We start from the raw sequence: 22955 nt of genomic DNA on the forward strand, positions 1-22955 counted from the left end.
ACAGCAGCAGCAACAGCAGCAGCCACAATTATGAGCTTATGACGAGTCACAAAAATGGCTTAGAAAGACAGCTGGGCAGGCATTAGAAACAAATTAGAACAAATTAACGTTGTCCAATGCAAAGGCAACAATTCGCAGCAGCAGCAACAGCAACATCTCGCAGCAGCAACAACTTGCCACAGCAGCAACATGTTGCTCTTGCATTTGACACATTAAACGCTTGTCAGTTATTTTTGCTGCTGCTGCTGCTTCTTCTTTTTTTGGCCTGCAACAATTATGAACACGAGTCGAGTGTCCGCTGTGTCCGGTGGCACAACATGGAATGTTGCTGCTGCCGCATTTGTGCAGCGGCCAATTGGATTATTCAATTTTGTTGCCAACGCAACGCCGCCTGCGAAATAATGTAATTGCTGTGCATGTGCATGTGCAGGTGCCCCCCCCCCCCTCCCCCCTTCCCCCTTTTACACCTGTGCCAGAGCCGCCCGCAGCCATCAGCTGCTGTTCGCGTTTAGCGCTTTGATGCAATCTCCGACGCTTACGTAGCAAACATTGGGCGAGTTTTTTATGAGACGTGTTACACTTATATCATAGAAGAGTCTTGCTGCTGCTGCTGCTGCTGCAACATGGCCAGGACGGGCCCGGCCCGGCCTGACTTGGCCTGGCCTGGTCCGACTTGACCATGGCCTCGCTCGCTTAGCCCATCCGGCTTTGTTTGTTGTTTGACAAGTTATGCGCGCAAAAAATATATATATAAAAATATGTGTGTGTATATAAAGAAAATGTAACGCCGCCCAAGATGGATATCAGTTACGCATGCGCAGAGACAGCGCTGCCTCAGTTTGCAACTAAAGATGGCAGTTGCAAGTTGCATGTCTCCCGTGTCGTGATATATATATATATATATATGTATATACTTTTTTATGCCTAAATACACTGTTGCCAATAGAGCATATAGAGCATAAGTGCCAGCATATTTGCTTGGCAAGTATTTTTATCCACTCGACTAGTTTGTTTGTTTGGGCTTCAAGATTTCTTAGAAGTGGTAAATTTCTACCACACAGATCAACAAAAGCTTCAGCAAAACTTAGAGACTCGTTGTCATAGAAACAAACAGAGAACAAAATCAAGAATATGTGCATATATATATATATTCTTAGTTATTCATACAGGGGGTTTCCCCTTTAATACCCTTTGCTAGCCGATAAAAGGAAATGTCTTGCAGAGTATCCAATAGTCGTGCATGCTGGCATGCACCGGCTGCTTCCAGGAATGGCCAAACACAAATTTAAACTCTGAACTTTATGTATCTAACGGATGCAGCAAAACTGGCCATCAGCTGGCGATTTATTGAACCTTTTTAATTACGCCCCGCGGCCAAGAGCAATTTCTAGAGTTTGAGTGGAGTTCAAAAGTATATTTTTTAACTGCCCCATCAAGTGCGCTGCGCTGGGCTGATGCTGTGCTGTGCTGGCTGATGCTGTGCTGGGCTGTGCTGTGCTGGCTGATGCTGTGCTGGCTGATGGCTATCAATGGCCAGCAAACCGGAAAAAAGCGTTGGGCAAACAGCAACAGCAGCAGCAGCAGCAGCAACAACATTCGAAAGCAAATAAACAAACAAATGAATTGCGTGGATTTGCATGAGAAACTACAGTTAACAATATAACAACCTAACAACGGCAGCAGCAACAACAACAACAACTCAAGTGAAATGTGTACTTAACAACAACAACAACAAGTAAAAGGCAAATCTTTGGATTTTCGGTAGCTTTTAGCTCAGCAACAGCAGCAACAACAACACGAAAAGCCCGCGGCAACATCGTGAGCCGGCAATCTACTTGAAATTTCACGCTCTTTAAATAACAACAACAACAAGCTGACAAGAACCTGCAAGCAACAATTAAATAAACACACACACACACACACACTGCACAACAAAATTTCATTTTCACTTGACGCATCAAATTAAATAACACATAAAAAGCCCTCGAAGGCAGCCAAAAAAAAAAAATATTCACACACACACAAGTGAGAGACAACAACACACACTCACACGCACACTCACACACATAATGGCAACTAATTTACTGTTCTCTTACACCATATACAACCCACAGGTTAATAGAGAGAGGGGGCGGGGGCGGGGGGCGTGACTCGCAAGCGTGGCGACTTTCACGTAATTAAATCAAATCTCAAATGAAAATGAAATGAAAATTATTTATTAATTGCGCGCCAGCTACACAGAAAATCACTTCAGTTGGGCGGTCGGGCGGTCGGGTGGGCGTGGCATGACCTACACACAACTATACTCTATATAAAATTTGCATTGAATCAACAGCTTTTGGCTTACGGCCTGAGGGCGTTTCACAAGCGCCTTGCTTTCGCATCTGTAAGATACTTTTCGAGCGTAACCCGCAGATACTTTTACTACAAGCTGAAGTCGCTGTCAGCTACATGCGTTTAACATTAGCTGCCGCCGCTCATTAAAAGTAAATTTGTGTAGCTGATTCAATGGGGCAAGTTGGAATTGAAATGAAAAGAAAACCAAATGAAAACGGGAAAATGTACCAAAACAAAATAAGTTTGGGACTAGTCAAAACTTGTCGCTTGAATTGTCAACGAAGTAAATCAAAGCAGCGAGCTTTGAGCTTACAAATTTACGCAGAAAGAATCTTTAAAATTGCGTCAATCGATAGTTTCGATAGTTTTTGTGAACGTTAGCCTAAATGGGTGTAAGGGGGAATAGACAAGTGCTAGATCGAATTTACAGTCTAACTAGAGTTATTCTATCGATAATTTTACAAATAATATCTACAAATAGAGTAAACAGATTTTAGTTTCCAGACTATCGATCTATCGATAACATTAATCTTAATAAGAAAAAGTAAAGTGCAAAATCGAATCTATTGTTTAAAAAGGGGACGTTCTATCGATAATTTGATTAAAAATGTCGATAGATAGAGTAGACAGTCTATAGCTTCGCTGGTATTGAACTATCGATACCATTATCAATACCAAACCAAAACCAAAAAAAAAAAAAAACAGTACACTACTAGCTAAGCATGAAAAACTGCAGAGCCTACTTGAATTCTTGAGAATCGAGGAGAATGGCACTTGCTAGAAATTCGTTTTATTTAAATTTGGAGCACACCGACAAATAAGCTTGGTCTGCGTTTGGTATCAGAAAACAAAACTGCATGCACACATATGTACATAAATGCATACATACATGCATGCATACAAACGCCCACCCACACAGGGACAAACACATACACATATACATATATAATCCTAGGTTAAAATTTCCCATCCCATAACTCGGTCGAAACTCAACCGATTTTCATGAGGTTTGGCTTTTTGTTCGTGGTTTTCCCTCTAGAATAATCTGGCATTTTAATCCGACAACAAAATTTTTGGTCGAATTTCATGTCAGAAACTGACCCCTAGTTTCGTACATAGACATGGGTCGAAATTTCCCATTCGCATAACTCGGTCAAAACTCAACCGATTTTCATGAGGTTTGGCTTTATGTTCATGGTTTTCCCTCTAGATTAATCTGGCATTTAAATCCGACAACAAAATTTTTGGTCGAATTTCATGTCAGAAACTGACCCCTAGTTTCGTACATAGACATGGGTCGAAATTTCCCATTCGCATAACTCGGTCAAAACTCAACCGATTTTCATGAGGTTTGGCTTTATGTTCTTGGTTTTTCCTCTAGATTAATCTGGCATTTAAATCCGACAACAAAATTTTTGGTCGAATGTCATGTCTGAACGACCCCATTCGTACTCGGTCGAAACTCACGATTTCGATGACATTTCATGGTTTCTCAGATTAATCTGGCATTTAAATCCGACAACAAAATTTTTGGTCGAATGTCATGTCTGAAACTGACCCCTAGATTCGTATATAGACATAGGTCGAAATTTCCCATTCGCATAACTCGGTCGAAACTCAACCGATTTTCATGAGGCTTGGCTTTTTGTTCATGGTTTTCCCTCTAGATTAATCCGGCATTTAAATCCGACAACAAAATTTTTGGTCGAATTTCATGTCAGAAACTGACCACTAGTTTCGTACATAGACATGGGTCGAAATTTCCCACTCGCATAACTCGGTCAAAACTCAACCGATTTTCATGAGGTTTGGCTTTATGTTCATGGGTTTCCCTCTAGATTAATCTGGCATTTAAATCCGACAACAAAATTTTTGGTCGAATTTCATGTCAGAAACTGACCCCTAGTTTCGTACATAGACATGGGTCGAAACTTCCCATTCGCATAACTCGGTCGAAACTCAACCGATTTTCATGAGGCTTGGCTTTTTGTTCATGGTTTTCCCTCTAGATTAATCTGGCATTTAAATCCGACAACAAAATTTTTGGTCGAATGTCATGTCTGAAACTGACCCCTAGATTCGTATATAGACATAGGTCGAAATTTCCCATTCGCATAACTCGGTCGAAACTCAACCGATTTTCATGAGGCTTGGCTTTTTGTTCATGGTTTTCCCTATAGATTAATCCGGCATTTAAATCCGACAACAAAATTTTTGGTCGAATTTCATGTCAGAAACTGACCACTAGTTTCGTACATAGACATGGGTCGAAATTTCCCACTCGCATAACTCGGTCAAAACTCAACCGATTTTCATGAGGTTTGGCTTTATGTTCATGGGTTTCCCTCTAGATTAATCTGGCATTTAAATCCGACAACAAAATTTTTGGTCGAATTTCATGTCAGAAACTGACCCATAGTTTCGTACATAGACATGGGTCGAAATTTCCCACTCGCATAACTCGGTCAAAACTCAACCGATTTTCATGAGGTTTGGCTTTATGTTCATGGTTTTCCCTCTAGATTAATCTGGCATTTAAATCCGACAACAAAATTTTTGGTCGAATTTCATGACAAAATCTTACCCCTAGCGTATATAGACATAGGTCGAAATGTCCCAGCCTCATAACTCGTTCAAAACTCAACCAATTTTCATGAGGTTTGGCTTTTTGTTCATAGTTTTCCCTCTAGATTAATCTGGCATTCAAATCTGAATACCAAAATTTTAGTCGAAATTCATGTCCAAATCTTACTCCCAGATTCGTATATAGACATAGGTCGAAATTTCCCACTCGCATAACTCGGTCAAAACTCAACCGATTTTCATGAGGTTTGGCTTTATGTTCATGGTTTTCCCTCTAGATTAATCTGGCATTTAAATCCGACAACAAAATTTTTGGTCGAATTTCATGACAAAATCTTACCCCTAGATTCGTATATAGACATAGGTCGAAATTTCCCAGCCTCATAACTCGGTCAAAACTCAACCGATTTTCATGAGGTTTGGCTTTTTGTTCATGGTTTTCCCTCTAGATTAATCTGACATTCAAATCTGAATACCAAAATTTTATTCGAAATTCATGTCCAATCTGACCCCAGATTCGTATTTGACATAGGTCAAAATTTCCCAGCCTCATAACCGGTCAAAACTCAACCGATTTTCATGAGGTTTGGCTTTTTCTTCATAGTTTTCCCTCTAGATTGTTCTGACATTCAAATCTGAATACCAAAATTTTAGTCGAAATTCATGTCACAATCTTACCCCTAGATTCGTATATAGACATAGGTCGAAATTTCCCAGCCTCATAACTCGGTCAAAACTCAACCGATTTTCATGAGGCTTGGCTTTTTGTTCATAGTTTTCCCTCTAGATTAATCTGGCATTCAAATCTGAATACCAAAATTTTAGTCGAAATTCATGTCCAAATCTTACTCCCTAGATTCGTATATAGACATAGGTCGAAATTTCCCAGCCTCATAACTCGGTCAAAACTCAACCGATTTTCATGAGGCTTGGCTTTTTGTTCATAGTTTTCCCTCTAGATTAATCTGGCATTCAAATCTGAATACCAAAATTTTAGTCGAAATTCATGTAAAAATTCTACCCCTAGATTATATAGACATAGGTCGAAATTTCCAGCCTCATAACTCGGTCAAAACTCAACCGATTTTCATGAGGTTTGGCTTTTTTAGTTTTCCCTCTAGATTAATCTGACATTCAAATCTGAATACCAAAATTTTAGTCGAAATTCATGTCCAACTACCCTAGATTCGTATATAGACATAGGTCGAAATTTCCCAGCCTCATAACTCGGTCAAAACTCAACCGATTTTCATGAGGTTTGGCTTTTTCTTCATAGTTTTCCCTCTAGATTAATCTGACATTCAAATCTGAATACCAAAATTTTAGTCGAAATTCATGTCACAATCTTACGCCTAGATTCGTATATAGACATAGGTCGAAATTTCCCAGCCTCATAGCTCGGTCGAAACTCAACCGATTTTCATGAGGCTTGGCTTTTTATTCATGGTTTACCCTCTAGATTAATCTGGCATTCAAATCTGAATACCAAAATGTTAGTCGAAATTCATGTAAAAATTCTACCCCTAGATTATATAGACATAGGTCGAAATTTCCCAGCCTCATAACTCGGTCAAAACTCAACCGATTTTCATGAGGTTTGTCTTTTTCTTCATAGTTTTCCCTCTAGATTAATCTGACATTCAAATCTGAATACCAAAATTTTAGTCGAAATTCATGTCACAATCTTACCCCTAGATTCGTATATAGACATAGGTCGAAATTTCCCAGCCTCATAACTCGGTCAAAACTCAACCGATTTTCATGAGGTTTGGCTTTTTCTTCATAGTTTTCCCTCTAGATTAATCTGACATTCAAATCTGAATACCAAAATTTTAGTCGAAATTCATGTCACAATCTTACCCCTAGATTCGTATATAGACATAGGTCGAAATTTCCCAGCCTCATAGCTCGGTCGAAACTCAACCGATTTTCATGAGGCTTGGCTTTTTGTTCATGGTTTACCCTCTAGATTAATCTGGCATTCAAATCTGAATACCAAAATTTTAGTCGAAATTCATGTCCAAATCTTACTCCCAGATTCGTATATAGACATAGGTCGAAATTGCCCAGCCTCATAACTCGGTCAAAACTCAACCGATTTTCATGAGGCTTGGCTTTTTGTTCATAGTTTTCCCTCTAGATTAATCTGGCATTCAAATCTGAATACCAAAATGTTAGTCGAAATTCATGTAAAAATTCTACCCCTAGATTATATAGACATAGGTCGAAATTTCCCAGCCTCATAACTCGGTCAAAACTCAACCGATTTTCATGAGGTTTGTCTTTTTCTTCATAGTTTTCCCTCTTAATTAATCTGGCGTTTTTAATTAGGTTTTTAAATTACATAGGTCGGTAAAATAGAGAATATGACATAGAGCTGTAAAACTTTTGATATTTGGGTAATATATAATAATCGTATCGATAGTTATCAATAATTCGATACTTCACATACTTCGTATCGATAGTTATCAATACTTCGATACAATGCACTTTCAGCTGTGTTGAGAGCCAACTAAAATCCAACCTTCAATTGCTGCAAATTGTATTTAAATAAAATAAATCAAAATCGCAGTCCTTTACAGACAATCAATCACTGCCTGCCGTAATTAAAGGGCTTTCGCTTTAAAGTATTTACTGGGATTACACATATGCCGTGTTGCACAAAGTCAAAAATTAGCTGGCAATGTTTTTGGCAAACAGTTTGCGCTTAATTGACACTCCAGAGTCGATGCAATTGACAGCAAGAACTAAATAAACATTGACCAAACTGGCAAAGGTTGCAGCGCGGCTGAACCCGGCAGCCGACCTCACATTTATAGGCAACAGCACATGCAGAAAAGGAAAATCAACAGCAGCAGCAGCAGCAACAGCAGCAGCAAATGCGCTGCTGCAAAGAAATCAGCGGAAATGTCACTTTCTTTTCAATCAAAACGCAATTCATGGCACTCGAAATGCATCAACGGCGAATGCTACAAAAGGTCGTGCCACTTCATGAGGCCAGACGCGCGCAACACTCGACGTGCGGCAGGAAAAACAAAAAACACAACTATAAAACGGAAAGGTAGCCGAACAGCGCTAGAAACACGATTTTCAAGTGTGTGTGTGTGTGAGTGTGAGAGTGTGAGTGTGTGTGGGTCAGGGGGAAGCGACAGGCTGAACTTTAACCCGTGTGCCATGTCGAACGCTGCGCACCGAAAACAAAAAATTAAACTAAAAAGCGGACGCGAGGCGACGCTTTAATTTGCAATTCGTGGAAAATTCTTTAACTAAAGACTAGTTAGGCAGCAGCCCGCGTACCCCTGCCCCTGACCCACCTGTTGCTGCCAGTGTCTGCCCAGTTGCCAGTTGCTTGTCCAACAACATGGTAAATATTTAAAAATGTACTTAGCCAAAGTGAAAGAGACAGGCAGGCAGTCAGGCAGGCAGGCAGTCAGGCAGTCAGCCAACTAGACAGGCAACAAGCCAGAGATTCAGCCCTGCCACAATGGCCGGCAACAATGCGCCGAGGCGACAGTTGCACATTTGGACAGATGCGACAAACAGCTGACTGCCGACTGCGGACAGACTGCAAACAGCAAGACGCTCAAGACTCAATAATAATGCCAGCCAGTGTAAATCACAGCACAGCATGAGAGGGGAGAAGGGGAGAGAGGGGGACAGTCATGGAAGTGCTCCGGGGCTGCAGTCGAAATGCAAATGATTGGCATGGGAAGCGCTATTTTCTGGGTGAAGTGCATGGGCACAACGAGAGCTAAAGAGGCGACTAAGCTAAAGAAGTTAAGTTCAATTATGTGCTAAGTAGCAAGGAGCCAACAACTACAACAACTACAACAACTACAACAACTACAACAACAACAATTGCAACAACACCAACAACAAGTCGCAATTAGTAAGGAAAATTGCTAACAAACCGAGTGAGAGTTGAGCTTCGAGTTCGGCTTTCAGCTCGGAGGATGACAATGACAGGCCAACATGGCGTATGAGTCATGAGCTGAGAGTTGCCAGTTGCTATCGAAGCTGTTGTTTAGCTTGAATCTTTAGATACTATTTTAATGTTCAAAACACTTTAGTTAAAGTCTAACACAATATGCACTCAGTTCCGTTCCACAACAAAGCTTCCTAATTATGTTAGGCACAATCTTTGGAAATTAATTTTCGCAACTCTTTTCGCAATTAAAATTTTGTTATTAAGAAGAAATGTGATTAGTTGATGCGAATTTAATGTAAAAACTAATTTCTATAATTAAGTAATTGTTATATAATTAAATATTAATAATTATATAATGAAATATTAAAAATTATATAATTAAATATTAATAATTATATAATTTTATATTAATAATTATACAATTAAATATTAATAATTATATAATTAAATATTAAAATTTATATAATTATTTTGACTACATAGATAATTTTTCACCATACTTAAAAAAAATCGTAAGGATAAGGGAGAACAATCAAGGCATATGTATGTTATAAGGGCAAATATTTAGTCAGACAAAAATGCACTTTTCTCACAATTCTTCTCATATAGCTATATAATATAGTAATGCGGTCTTGATTAGATTTGGCTCATATATTGTTCAAGATATCTTGATAAGCCAAGAAAGTTTTTTATACAAGAATTTAATTGTCGACCCATCGTTCCCATGACAACTATATAACATAGTGGTCCGATGTTGATAGAACATTGCAAATATACAAAGAGCATAGTTAAGTTAATAAATGTCGAGGTTGATCCATGCTGCTCATGCTGATTATGAATAAATATACTTCTACTATGGGTCACACATTCCATGACAAAAATATATTATACCCTTTTTACACATTTTTTTAATCGGTTCAGAGTATAACATAATACCCTCTAAAAGGATATAAAAACTAGCAGAAATTAAGTTTCATTTTTTCTTAAAATAATATCACTTCTCCACAAATTACACGACAGTGGAATAATTTCATTTAACATTTCAATCGCCATTTCCAAGCTCTAAATAACATGTTATATCTATGTAAAATCTATGTAATAGAGACCTTTGTGAGTTTAAAACCAATTGAATGGAAAATTCATCATATTTTGTGTGGAATTTGCCAAAATCCTTTCTAAGTTTTCATTTATATACAAACAATAGAAAACACTGTGAAAATTTGAGATTTCTAGCTGTCCCCGTTTGGGCGAAGCGTTCATATTTTGTGTGGAATTTGCCAAAATCCTTTCTAAGTTTTCATTTATATACAAACAATAGAAAACACTGTGAAAATTTGAGATTTCTAGCTGTCCCCGTTTGGGCGAAGCGTTGTCAATCAGTCAATCAGTCAATCAGAACAATAACTAATATATTTATAGCTATCACTCAGACTAATAACTGGCGACAACCTTTCCCTAATTGAAGCTAGTTATTTTTAGTTCCACTTACTTGCTGAACCCCGCATTTATTAACAGATTTCCTGGTACTTCACGAATATCTGCCCATCAATCCGGAACAATCAATGCGAGACCTAGAAAATTTACCCTACGCCAGCAATTAATTAGGCCCTCAATCATTTTAGACAATCTGTGGTACCAGGAATTCCTTCAACAAATGTTTACGCATTCCCGAACATAATGACTATTTAATTTGTGCGTGTTTTTCCCCCATCAGGCGGAAAGGGAAAACATTTGCTGCGGCGGGATCGGGGCGAATAAACTTTAACCATTCGACAAACAACTTTCAATTGTGGGTTGAGGAAATATTTGCAAAAACAATATGCGAAAGTAGTTGGCATTTTTTTTAAAAGCCAAACAAAAGTCACCAAGTGTATGGAAAATGATGAAAAGCGTCTCCCCCCAACCCTCCCCGGCGCCCATTTGCGAGTATTTTAGAAAGTTTTCTACATAGAAGGGGAAATGGCTGGCAGTTATGGGAAAGGAAGTGACGGGGCTTGAGTTCTGAGCTCTGAGTTCTGCGCACAAATTGCCAAGTAAATAGCGAGTGGAGTGCGTTTGGCAGTTACCAAGGGCTGACACCGCAACAGGCCCCCCGCCCCCCTCCGCTCCTCCCGCCCCACACTCTAACCCCAGCTTGCAGTTGACTGCATCAATTTCTTAATAACTTTTCATTTTTTTTATTCGCCCAGTCTTCCCGGCGAGTTTCCGCTTGGAAGCAATTTGTGGCATTATGTGAGGGTCTCGTTTGCCATTAACCTGCTGTGGTGCAGCTATTTTGAATGCAGAGCCACAAGCCGAGTCGAGTCGAAGATTGGCATAGAATCTTGCACTTGGTTTTTGTATTATGTTTAACCGTTTTCAATTTAAGCGCGAACCCTGTCTGTTGTTATTAAACAAGCAAGAGATTCTAGTCGGGAGCTCCCGACTAGGGGATACCCTGAACCCTCCTCTTCTTCCGACAGGCGATAGGTATAAAATGAAAAATACTTTTTATATGTATATATACTATTCTAGAAGCTACATATCAAGTTTGGTGACTCTAGCTCATATTAATTGCCGAAATTGCCAAAATCGATTTTTATCGATTACTTGGAAACGGAGCAAGGTATCGAACATCGGAAACAAACTCGATCTGCGCGGGGACTAGGAGGACCTACACCTAAAATGTCAAGTCTCTAGCTCTTATAGGTTCTGAGATCCTTGCATTCATACGGACATGGTTAGATCGATTCGGCTTTTGATGCTGATTAAGATTATATATGGAGTCGAAGATGCTTCCTTCTGCCTGTTACACACATTTGCACAAATACATAATACCCTATAAAAACTGTTTGCAATGCAGCCAACACACTCGGTCTGGGCTCATGGCAAGTCAACGAGCTGTGCCGTGGACAAACAAGCTGCAAAACAAACTGCAAATATTTGCAGCTGACAAGCACAGTTGGCGACTGCCAAGCCCACGCTCAAATCTCCAACTCTAATCCCAATTGCATTTGCAGTTTAATTAGCAACCCTTTTGGCCATATCCATCAGGCAGCAACAGTTGAAATTATATGCACAACTCAACGCCTTGTTTCTAACTCTATTTGCAGAAGACGGCGACAGCGAAACCGACCAAATATCATTATTATCCACACAATCAGCACATCTATCTGCTGCCCGAATGCGCCATACAGCAGGTCTGCAATGCGGTCTACGTGCGACTCAACTATACCCAACCGCTCTGCGCCTGTCCATCAAGGTGAGCTGCCAACAATCCCAACCCAATCCCAGCCCAGCTGTAAAGCCCCCCAAGCTAGCTCAGCTGGTTGTCCCTGGTTGCGCCCAACTGTGCGTTATCCAATTCCGACTGCCAGAGTTCGGGCAGAGTTCGGGCAGAGTCCGGGAGACAGACAGCTGCTAAACACTAAAACCCAATCTGTCTTTTTGCAGATATCGTGATCCCTGCTCGGCCAGCCTCAACGAAGATGATCAGCACACCACCAAATTGGTCGGTGATAATAAGAAGAAGGTAAGTCTGCCATCTAAGAGTGGGGGGCGGGGTGGGCGTGCAAACCAAACTAGCTACACTGAGCAAAAATACGGGGTAACTGTAACTAACAGCTTGACGAAGTTCTTTAAATGCATTTCAAAGGCGATTTGATTATTTTATGCTATAGATAATATCTATCAAAACAAATTCTCAAAAGCTGAAGGTAGATCTTAAATCTTAAAAGAATAGTGAAGATTTTCCTTTATTAAGAAATAATTTGTTTAAATATCACAATTTTCATATACTTAAAAGCCCGCTAAAAATAAATTCCCAGCATAATAAACAATCTAATCCGTTTAGAAGAATTCTCTAAGAAGAAGAACATAATAATTTAACACAAATAAGCAATCGTATCTATAAGAATTCCTTGAGAATATAGAATATTAATATTTTGTCATGATATTCATGGAGATAGACATTAATATAGAAAAAGATATCTAAAGGCAATAAGGATTATCTTTGGGTACAAATTGGTAAAGTCAGAAGAAGGAATAGACCTGGAAAAATAATAGATCTAGAAATAAATAAATTAATATTATTTCAAAAAACGTCTTGTTCAACGATTATTCTTATCGAACTTTCCTTAGAAAATGTATTCCTCAATCATTATTTTTCGACATCTATTCCTTGATAAGTTTTCTTCATACTTTACGAATTTCTACCTAAAGATAATCCTTACTGCCTTTAGATATCTTTTTCTCTACATAAATCTTTATTCATGAATATTCTTATTATTAAAAATGAAGCTTTCAGAAAACTATCTTTAAGCTTTTAACCAAAAACTTATAATATTTATAAACAAAGTTTATATAAAATGTATTCTTAAGGAAAATTGAAAGGAAAAGAAAACAGTCGGAAGATCAAAAGTGACTACAAAAGATCTTCTAGATAGCAATAAGTTAGGATATAGTACTCGATTCCAGACTTTCTTAAATATAGAAAGTTAATTCAGGTAAAATCAGCTCCAGCTCAAGAAAATAGAACTCTTAACCAAACAAAGCACAAGAGGTACCCAAAATTGAGCTAAAAAAAAACCACAAAAATTTTGTAAATAAAAATTGAAAGTTCATATAAGTACCCTCCCCTTTTTTTGCTCAGTGTATTGCAATTCGTATAAGTAATTGGTAACAATGATAGATCATGTGGCTTGGGCACGACTGCCAGCCAGATCAGCTGCAGTTGCTTTCATAGATTGGCTGCAGCTCGATTTCCTGGAAGGATCTGTGTGTTTGGGGTTTATATTGTTAACAAGAGACTTTTCCCACAATCCGCCCGCTGCATGTGTGTGGCATTGATGTGTGTGGCAATTAGCGGTGCAGTGGGGCATAATTGAGTTGCAAGTGGCACAATAAAATTTCACATAATGCAAATAATAATCAACAATGGGGGAGGGGGGTCGACAGGTGTGTGTGTGTGTGTGTGTGTGTGTGTGTGTGTGTGTGTGTGTGTGTGTGTGTGTGTGTGTGTGTGTGTGTGTGTGTGTGTGTGTGTGGGCTGCGGCTGGCTAATTGTGCAGCCGAGTACCGTTAAATGCCACACTTGTTGTTGTTGTTGTGCATGTCTTGCCGGAACTGTACCAGAGCGCACAGGAAAATGATGAAAATGCGTTTAAGCTAGAAAATCGAAGCGAGAAAAACTGGCACAGCAACTGGCAACTGGCAGGCCCCACATTAACCTGAATGGCAGCCAATTGGCAGCCAATGGAGCGGGCGAAAGGAAACGCCAGCCAGCCGCATGCAAACAGCGCCGCAAGTCAATCAAATTATTGACAGCTCCAACAACAGCAACAACAAGAACAACAACAACAGTAGCCCAAGTGCAACACGAAAAATCTGTTAAAAGGACAATCATGTCGGGCAATTGAAAGGGGATCGGGTTCAACTGCTGCCAATTGGCAAGCAATTTTTTGGGCAAGCTTAGCTAATGTGGCAGCCCCCCCCCCCCTTTCCCCCACCCCTTCATCTGCCCTAGGCAACGCCTGTTGCATGTTAACTTTCAATTTGGCCCCACGATCAGTTAGAAGTAGAGCGCGGGGCAACTTTCCTTTGCCGTCCTGAGAGACAGACGCCGCCGCCAAGTGAATGTCTAATTGAGCTAGCCCAGCTATTAGCCAGCTGTCTAGACGGGCAAACGCTGTTCATTACACTAATCACAAACTTCTTGGCTTACACCAACCAACCGAACAGGCAATTACGCTGGCCAAAACCTGCGAGGCAACAACTGAAATGCGCGAATGCCGCTCGCCCAAGGATTGGTCCCTGTTGGCGCTGCAAAATACACGCACCGGTAAATCGCACTATCTCGTCATCTGCCGCTGTCCCGATCACTTCAAGATGGGTGAGTACAACAAGTGACCGACTAACTGATACCCTGCATCCAGCAAAAAGCCTGTCAATCCTAATGAATCGATCTCTGCTCCACAGAGGGACCCATGGCTCATGATCAGCCGACCTATGCGAGCGTGCCCGGCATACGTGTGTTCGGCATGATGTGCGTCAAGCCGGGCTACTCTGTGCGCAAGCCCAGCGTCCAGCCGCCCAAACGCTATCAGCTGCAGAAGCCCTTCTATCGTCCGGGCAGCACACTTGGCGGCCAAAAGGACAGCTATGGCCGACCCGTTTATGGCGGCGGCTCATCGATGGGCAGCCAGGTGGGCAGCTCGGCCATTAGTGCCAACTATCAGCCGCAGGATCAAACGTTCCAGAACGGCGGCAACGGCGGCAGCAGCTCGTATCAGTATCTGAATAGACCGGAGAGCTCGCATACGCACAGTTCGCCCAATTTCCGGCCGGATCAGTTTGCGCTCAACGGTGGTTTTCCGGGCAGCAACTATGGACGCAACAATGAGAGACGCGGCGAGGCGCCGCCAATTGAGGCGGCCGCCGAGGAGCGCGAACAGTTGCCCAGCAGCAGCACACAGGCCACAGGCGATGAGGCGGAGGCGGAGGCGCGCACCACGCTCCAAGCGGATGCCAATCTGGAGCGGAGCGAGCCGCCGACGGCGGAGCTAACAACGCCGCCGGAGGCGAACCGTGCCAGGCGATCGCTGGATACGCTGGACGACTATGAGCCCGAGTTTCCCTGGGATCGTGTGCTGGAATTTCAACAGACCATTGTCTGGGATTAGGCAGAACATAACGGAACCTTAGTAGTTAAATTTCTAGCACAAAATTTGTTTTGAAGCGAGCCACGAATTTTCGGAATACTCTGCAAGCTACTGTGACTGAAGCAAATGGATCGCGATCTACGGATTGCCCCCGACGATCGAGAACGGGATCAACGACTACGCAAGAGACAAGGCGGTTTAACGTGACGTTACGTAACGTAACGTAACGCAACGTAACGTACTTACAATTAGACGCTAAGCACTTAAACATAAGCATTTGAAATGGCATTTTCCGGTCCAGAGCTGATCGCCTCCGCCCCTGTAACCTTAATTTAACAAATACTCGTATTTTGTATTTATTTAAAAACAATTACGAATTAATTAAACAATTACGCGCCAACGCCCGCGCCCGCGCCCACACTAATTGTTTAATTAATTTGTTTTGCATTACGAACCCAAGCCCATGGCCTCAACGTTTTTATAACATTTAACAATTATTTAATTTACAGTGAAGCAAATTATTTAAATTATAAAGAAAAAAGGAAAAATACATTTAGTTGCCTATTTATGTTAGACCTAAGCTGCATTTACTAGTAGTTAAATTAAACAACAACAAATTATCAATGTGAACTAAACGTTTCGCCAAACGATTTTTAAAGAATTTTTGCTCTGCTGCGAATACGAAATGCATATGTAATAAATTATTTATACATTTTAGTTAAATAAATAATAAATACATTGCAATTAATAATAGGCATTGGGCAATAGATTTGATGGGAAATGGTCTGAAAATTGAATAGAAACTGCTTTTGATTGCGGAACATACCGAGACGCTGTTAGTAACAGCTTGTAACCAACATGTTTACTGTTGTTTAACATTTCTTTTAGGACAACAGTTCTGCTGATAAAAATGGTCAAAGAACGGAAAAACTGTTAACAAATATAAATTATATCAAAGCATAACGGGATTACAGAGCTCTATAGCGTTATACTTAAAAAAAAAAAACTATGATTATTCTGCTTCACAAAGAATTTAAATATTAATCAAATAGTAAAATGCTATTAATTCCTATCTGATTTCCCATCTAAAATATTATTGCAAGGGCAACACATAACTAGCACTTTAAGTAACAGCTATCACAGTGTCTAACATAATGCAAATATTTCCAGCTGTTAAACATAGTTACTAAATTTTATAGAGAAACTGATAACCGTGTTTAACATTAGACGATCACTATTAAAAGCAGCATGTTACAGCTGAATAACATAACATACAAATGTTAAACAGCTCTGTCTATGCTAACAGCATGTTTAACAAACCAATGAAATGTTAACAAAATGTTAAATGGTCTTTCACATGTAAGAAATCCCATGTTTAACATAGCAACCCAATGTTATTAGCAGGAAAACCTTTTAAAATGTCCCTACTCGAATTCTGGAAGTCTTAGTCATAGAATGTACAAGTAAATAGATATCATTGGACTCACCCAACATTTCAGCATTGACCACAATATTACAGCTGTACATGGGCGTAACCAAACGCTGTGGCTGATTCTGAAAAGCCTGACGGCAAACCTCCTTGGCAGCCGTTAAAACCTGACCTGTTAGAGTTAAGCGAATTATTAGGAACTATAATCAAGCATATGAGTTTTCAGACTCACCCGAAAAGGGTCCAAAGCCGCGCGCATTCAAATCCTCGCCCTCGGACTGCAGCGACCACTCGAGCACCGCAAAGCAAACGCCCTGCATGGGCTCCTCGCAGAGCGGACCCGCGCCCGAGGTCAACTGGAAGCCATTCACCAAGGAGCTATTGAAATCTCTACGCGCATCGCTGGTAACACGCACATCCGTATCGGAGCTCTTGGACTGCGTGGACCAAAAGTCGGGCTGCTCGTAATCGCTAAGATTGAGCAGAATATTTGTGCCACAATTGCGTGGACCCAGCGCCCAAATGCGTTCCACCAGATCGGCGGGCGTGAGGGAGCTCAAGCCATGCAGCTGCAGCTCCTCCAAAGCGGCAATCAGCTGACTCTTAATGGAGGCCAACAGGGCCGAGAACTTCTCCGAGAGCAGACTATTGCGCTGAGTGCCAGCTAGATCCTAAAAAGGCAACAATATTAAGTAAGATCGACACCTCTCAAAGCTCAGGCATACCTTGAAGACGCTGCTGTGCTGCTCCAGCAGCTGCACGGCGATCGCGGGCAGCGGCAGGGCAATGACACGCAACGTGCCCAGTTTGTTGAGCGTCTGCTGCGTGGCAATCTTTTTGGTCACATCCTTGTCGTCGGCCGTTTTGACAATAGCCTCATTGACCATGTCCACGGTGGCATCGGGCACAATGGTCTCCCTGAACGATACGATCGGCTTGGATACATTGACCTTGATCTTGGCATAGCTCTGCTCCAGATCGTGCACACACTTCTCCACATGCACCTCACCCAGGGTGGTTATCACATGCTCACCCGTGGGCGCCATTGAGACCTGCACGCATGCGTCCGCCTGATTGAGCAGCTTGAGTCCTTTCACCAGCTTGGGCATATCCTGCGGCTGCACTGGCTCAATGGCCACGCGCAGTATGGGCGTGGCCATGATGCTCAGCTCACTGAACGAGGTGCAGTCCAGGGTGCTGCTCAGCGTCGCCGTCTTGACAATGTGCTCCTCCAAGCCGCCAATGCCCACGATGTTGCCAGCGGGCACCTCCTCCAGCAGCTGCAGCTCGCCGCCCATGAACATGTACAGCTCGCCGACAGTTACCTGTGTCGCATAGGGCGCCTGCTCCAGCACCCGATGTGTGGGCTGGCGCGGATCGTGCTTGGGCGTCAGATTATACAACTGCATGCCACGTCGCAGCGTGCCGCTAAAGACGCGCGCAAATGCAATAAACTCGAACTCGTTGCGCTCCTCCACGGGCGCAGCATCCTCCGCAATAACTGCTTTTGTGTTCAGCTGCTCGACACCCGCCGTGATCTGATCCAGCGCAGTCTGTTCGCTCTGCTGCTTGCGCTCCTCAATGCGCCGACGCACTTCGTCGCGTCGCTGCTGCAGCTGCTGATCTGTCAGACGCTTCGGACGATTCTGTGGCAGGTGCGACACATGCACGGGCGTCATTTTGGACACAAATGCGATTACATTTTCACTCTGCGCATTGCAGCTCCTGAAGCTCTCCTTGAGCGCCAATGTTTCAGCGGGCAACGAGCTCAGCTCCACATTGGCCGGATAGAGCAGGCGCTGGGCGCGCTCCTCGCTGATGCGGTGCGGCGGCGGCACATGACGCACCACCATCTGGAGCACGCTGCGATCAATGGGCAGCCACTGGCCCAGCACCGTTTTGATTTGCAGCTTGGGATCTGTCAGGCGCAAATCACGCGCCGCCAGCTTAAGGCCCAGCTTTTCGGCTATCAGCGGCAGCTTGTCCTTGTCTTTGCGCACGGCAATCGTGTCGTACAGGCTCCAAATATTCTCCAGCACAAACTGCACGAACATCGGCTTCTTGGCCTTCTCCTGTGCCCCAGCCAGCGCACACTTCTTCTTGCTATTGTAGTAGTAGTCGCCCCAGAGAGCTCGCTCCAGCTCAGCACGTGGCATTTCCAGGCGCTCCGCGTAGGTGGTCGCAAAGTCGCCCACAGCAAATGCCCAGCCGTCGTAGGCAGAGCAGAAGACCACATTGCCAGCGGCTGGGGAGAAATACAGATCGGAATCATCGACGTTCTCCAGCGCCGACTCATAGTTGTTCTTGTCGCTCATGTCCTCCTTGGCCAACACATCCGAAGCAAATATGCTGCCCAGCACAGCATTCACCTGTTCTAGCACTTGCGTTAGGTGAAAGTAAGCATCCAGCGGCGTCATCTGTTTCTCCAATATCAGGCGATCCAGCTTATTGAGCAGCAGCACGGGTTTCAACTGCTCCTCGTAGATTTGCTTGAGACAAGCGCGGGTTTGTGGACCCACGCCCTCTACGACATCCACAACGACTATGGCGCCATCGCACAGACGTACCGCTGTGGAAACCTCACTAGAGAAGTCCACATGACCGGGTGAATCTATCAGATTTATCAGATAATCTGCATTGCTGTAGTCCTGATAGTAGAGGGAAATGCAGCTGCTTTTCATGGTGATGCCGCGCTCCTGTTCATCCTGACGGCTGTCCATATAGCGCAGTTTGCCTGTTCAACAAAAACAAAACGAAAACATTTCACATGAACTGGAAATGCAAGTTTAACAACAACAAACCGGCCATGCGTTGTGAAATGATGCCATTGCTCGCCACGAGGGAATCCGCCAAAGTCGTCTTGCCGTGATCCACGTGCGCCAGTATACATATATTGCGCACCTGTTTCTGCTGTTTCTGTAGCAGCACAAGGTCGTTTGTGTCCACCACGGGCATTTTGTTGGATTTATTTACCTGTTGCCGAACTAACTTTTTAAAACAAATATGCCTTCAATCGCTTTTACTATCGATAACATCGATAGCCACAACGAGTAAATTGGCAGTGCTGTAAAAGCTCAAGAGCTGTTTTGCTAATTGGCATCGCTGGGCGCTTAAAAAGTAGCGAAGCGTTGTGAAATTAAGCCATTGCTCGCCAAAGTCGTCCACGTGCGCCAATATACATATATTGCGCACCTGTTTCTGCTGCTTCTGAAGCAGCACGAGGTCTTTTGTGTCCACCGCGCGCATTTTTTTGGATTTATTTACCTGTTGCCGAACTAACTTTTTAAAACAAATATGCCTCCATCCGCTTTTACTACCGATAACATCGATAGCCACAACGAGTAAATTGGCAGTGCTGTAAAAGCTCAAGCAGCTGTTTTGCTAATTGGCATCGCTGGGCGCTTAAAAAGTAGCGAAGCGTTGTGAAATTAAGCCATTGCTCGCCAAAGTCGTCCACGTGCGCCAATATACATATATTGCGCACCTGTTTCTGCCTCTTCTGAAGCAGCACGAGGTCTTTTGTGTCCACCACGGGCATTTTTTTTGGATATATTTACCTGTTGCCGAACTAACTTTTTAAAACAAATATGCCTTCAATCGATTTTACTATCGATAACATCGATGGCCACAACGAGTTTATTGGCAGTGCCGTAAAAGCTCAATCAGCTGTTTTCCTAAGTGGCATCGCTGGGCGCTTAAAAAGTACTCAAACCACATTTCAAATAAGATTTTCATTTTCCAGCGTTTTATTTTAAGAACTGAAATAACTTATCTAAAAATGTATGAGCGAAATGATTGCTTACCTGGCTCAAACAGATGATCTTATAAAATATGTTTAACAGTCCTTTTGAATATCGCTAATAAGAACGAGTACTTTCTGGCATTTGTCCTCGCTTGGCGCGTAAAAAAGTACTTAGCCCTTATTTTAAAAGCACGTCCATTTGCTAGTTTCATTTAAGCATTATATTTAAAAACCCAGTTAAAACAAATTACAAAAATGCATTTCGAGTTTTGAATTGTCCGCTTAGTTTTGTTTGCATAAGTATTACAAGGCTCAGGAAGGCTGGTTTCTGGTTTACTTGATGGCGCAGTTGGCCAATTTGCTGGTTAGTTGGTCGCCCTCAGGCGTCAGCAGGAAATTGTCCTTCCAAACGGCAACACCTTCGGCATTGGTCTTAAAATCGACGGACAGTTTCTCCCACACTTTCTTCTTGGGATTTAGCTGCTCATCGGGCGTGCCGCTGTAGCCCTCAAAGGAGAGGCGGCTGCCGGGCGTGGCTGATGCAGGCAGCACAATGGGCTCAACGACGGTGTGATCAGCGCTGTAGAGGAACATTAAGAACAGTTAAAGAGTTGAGGCGTTTACTAGGTATTTGGCTGAACTCACTTGGAGGTGCACAGAACCATGCCCTCGGACAATATGCCACGCATTTTGCTCGGCTTCAGATTGCATAAAACCGCAACCAGACGCTGATCCAGCTCCTCAACAGTAACAAATTTAACTAGACCGCTGATGATAGTGCGTGGCTGTGCCTCGGCCAGATCGATTTTCAAAACATAAAGTGTATCCGCATCCGGATGACGCGCCACCTCAATGACTTTGCCCACGCGTATGTCCAGACGATGCGGCGCATCCTCATCAGCTGCGCCGGCAGCGGGCGCAGCATTGGCTTTTACCTTGGCAGGTGGCGGATAAGCGGCGGCAGTTAGTTTTCTAAAAGTGGAATAGACAAGATTTAGGTAACTGAACTGAAGCTCAAATCTTCGGTGCTTACTGCAACTCGGGCTGCTCAAAAGTCTTGCGTATGGGATCCAGCAAACGATTTATGTATTTCTCCACGGAGGCCTTCAGATCGCCCGGATGCAGCTTGTTTTCCGCATAGTATTGTTCCAATTCCGAGTACTGGTAGAAGGTAACATCGCCGCCGTGGTCAGCAGCGCGATATATTTCAAAGCCCTCGCCCTCTTTGAAGAGCGAGAATAGCACATGCTTAACGAAGGAGAGCAAACCGTTGTCGGCTATGTTGCCGGGCTCGCAGAAGGCCTTCTTCAGCTTCTTCTTGACATTGGCGGGCGAGTCGAGCAGGTCAATTTTGGAGTCCTCCTCCGATGAGGACATCTTGCCGCCAGCCAAGCCAGGCACTGCAAAACAAAGGTATTAGAGTTCTGTTATTTTACGACTCATTCTGTGACTCACCCATTGGATTCATGAAGTGTATGCGCTTCTCGTAGCCCAGCTGCGGCAAATACTTCTCGGAGAAGGTGAAAATCTTGCGCTGATCAACGCCACCAAACTGTGCGTCCACCTTTAAGTACTCTTCATCCAAGCCCTGCAGGCCCGGGTACAATAGGCAGGAGAGCAGCGGATGTTCCACCTGTTTGACCACCTCAGCGCCGGCTTTTTTCGCATCGTGTATGGTGACCAGCGAGCTGAGCTTGTACACGTCCAGCGTGTACTCCTTGGACAGCTGATAGTCGCTGCCCTTGACGAACTTCAGCTTATCCAGCGGCACACCAATGGAGCTGAGCATCGCTTTGATCACCTGCTCGTAGTACTTGGTGCGCAGCTCCAGCAGGGGCCACGGCGCCTTCATGTTGTCCAAGTAGGCATGCAGATCGGCGAAGAGAATCGTTACCTCGCAGCCAGCCTTCAAAAAGTCGGCTATTTTGGACATGGGCACAAAGTAGGCGACATGTGGCTTGCCCGTTGTCGCTGTGCCCCAGTAGATTTTCAGATCGCGCTCCAGCAGTACTTTATTCAACTTATCCTCGCCCAGGGTCTCCTGCAGGTTGCGTGTAATTAGCTGTTTCTTCTCCTCGGCGCTTAAAGTTGTTCCAACCATTTTATTTATTTATTTAATAAGCTTTTTGTTGCACGCTATGCGAAATCGTTGCCGAAAAGAAGAAGAGAACTGCATGCGTGGTCGCTGTTTGAGATGTGGCAACGCTGTCAGCTGTTAAGCCGCAACAAAGGTAAACAAACTTTGACTGCAATTTGTACTCGATTCTTCTAACATACTATTTAATGCAAATATTAATT

The 22955-nt window shown here is 42.9% G+C and overlaps 3 protein-coding genes across 3 annotated transcripts in view; 1 reads left to right on the forward strand and 2 right to left on the reverse strand.

Moving 5' to 3' along the window:
• Nucleotides 1-15518, forward strand: part of dsx-c73A (doublesex cognate 73A) — a 36282-nt gene extending 20764 nt beyond the window's left edge. Inside the window, exons 3-6 of the mRNA XM_064687901.1 lie at nt 11941-12089; nt 12281-12359; nt 14567-14717; nt 14804-15518. Coding sequence (XP_064543971.1) covers nt 11941-12089; nt 12281-12359; nt 14567-14717; nt 14804-15507 — 1083 coding nt within the window. The 3' untranslated portion in view covers nt 15508-15518. The remainder of the gene's footprint in view (nt 1-11940; nt 12090-12280; nt 12360-14566; nt 14718-14803) is intronic.
• The window catches only part of LOC135431703 (elongation factor-like GTPase 1), a 96097-nt gene extending 76151 nt beyond the window's left edge, over nt 1-19946 (reverse strand). The window contains exons 1-4 of the mRNA XM_064686960.1: nt 19717-19946; nt 17641-19649; nt 17148-17586; nt 16974-17087 (exon numbers count right to left, since the gene is read on the reverse strand). Coding sequence (XP_064543030.1) covers nt 16974-17087; nt 17148-17586; nt 17641-19649; nt 19717-19870 — 2716 coding nt within the window. The 5' untranslated portion in view covers nt 19871-19946. The remainder of the gene's footprint in view (nt 1-16973; nt 17088-17147; nt 17587-17640; nt 19650-19716) is intronic.
• Nucleotides 19947-20855: 909 nt separating this feature from the next.
• On the reverse strand, nt 20856-22844 carry TyrRS (Tyrosyl-tRNA synthetase). Its single transcript, XM_064686800.1, has 4 exons — nt 22113-22844; nt 21691-22057; nt 21303-21629; nt 20856-21237 (listed from the first exon to the last, which is right to left on the reverse strand). Exons 1-4 carry the CDS (start codon nt 22756-22758, stop codon nt 20991-20993), a joined length of 1587 nt encoding a protein of 528 aa, XP_064542870.1. The 5' UTR covers nt 22759-22844; the 3' UTR covers nt 20856-20990.
• Between the last annotated feature and the right edge of the window lie 111 nt (nt 22845-22955).

The sequence above is a fragment of the Drosophila montana genome, unplaced genomic scaffold (assembly GCF_035044405.1).
Source record: "Drosophila montana isolate Dmon_TW-CO22-7 unplaced genomic scaffold, ASM3504440v1 contig_1455_1, whole genome shotgun sequence".
Classification (NCBI taxonomy): domain Eukaryota; kingdom Metazoa; phylum Arthropoda; class Insecta; order Diptera; family Drosophilidae; genus Drosophila; species Drosophila montana.

Coding starts and splice junctions, on each gene's coding strand:
- TyrRS (XM_064686800.1), bottom strand. CDS start 22,758: ATGGTTGGAACAACTTTAAGCGCCGAGGAGAAGAAACAGCTAATTACA. Junction 22,058..22,112: donor ACACTTCATGAATCCAATGG/GTGAGTCACAGA, acceptor TTTGTTTTGCAG/TGCCTGGCTTGGCTGGCGGC. Junction 21,630..21,690: donor TTTGAGCAGCCCGAGTTGCA/GTAAGCACCGAA, acceptor TTCCACTTTTAG/AAAACTAACTGCCGCCGCTT.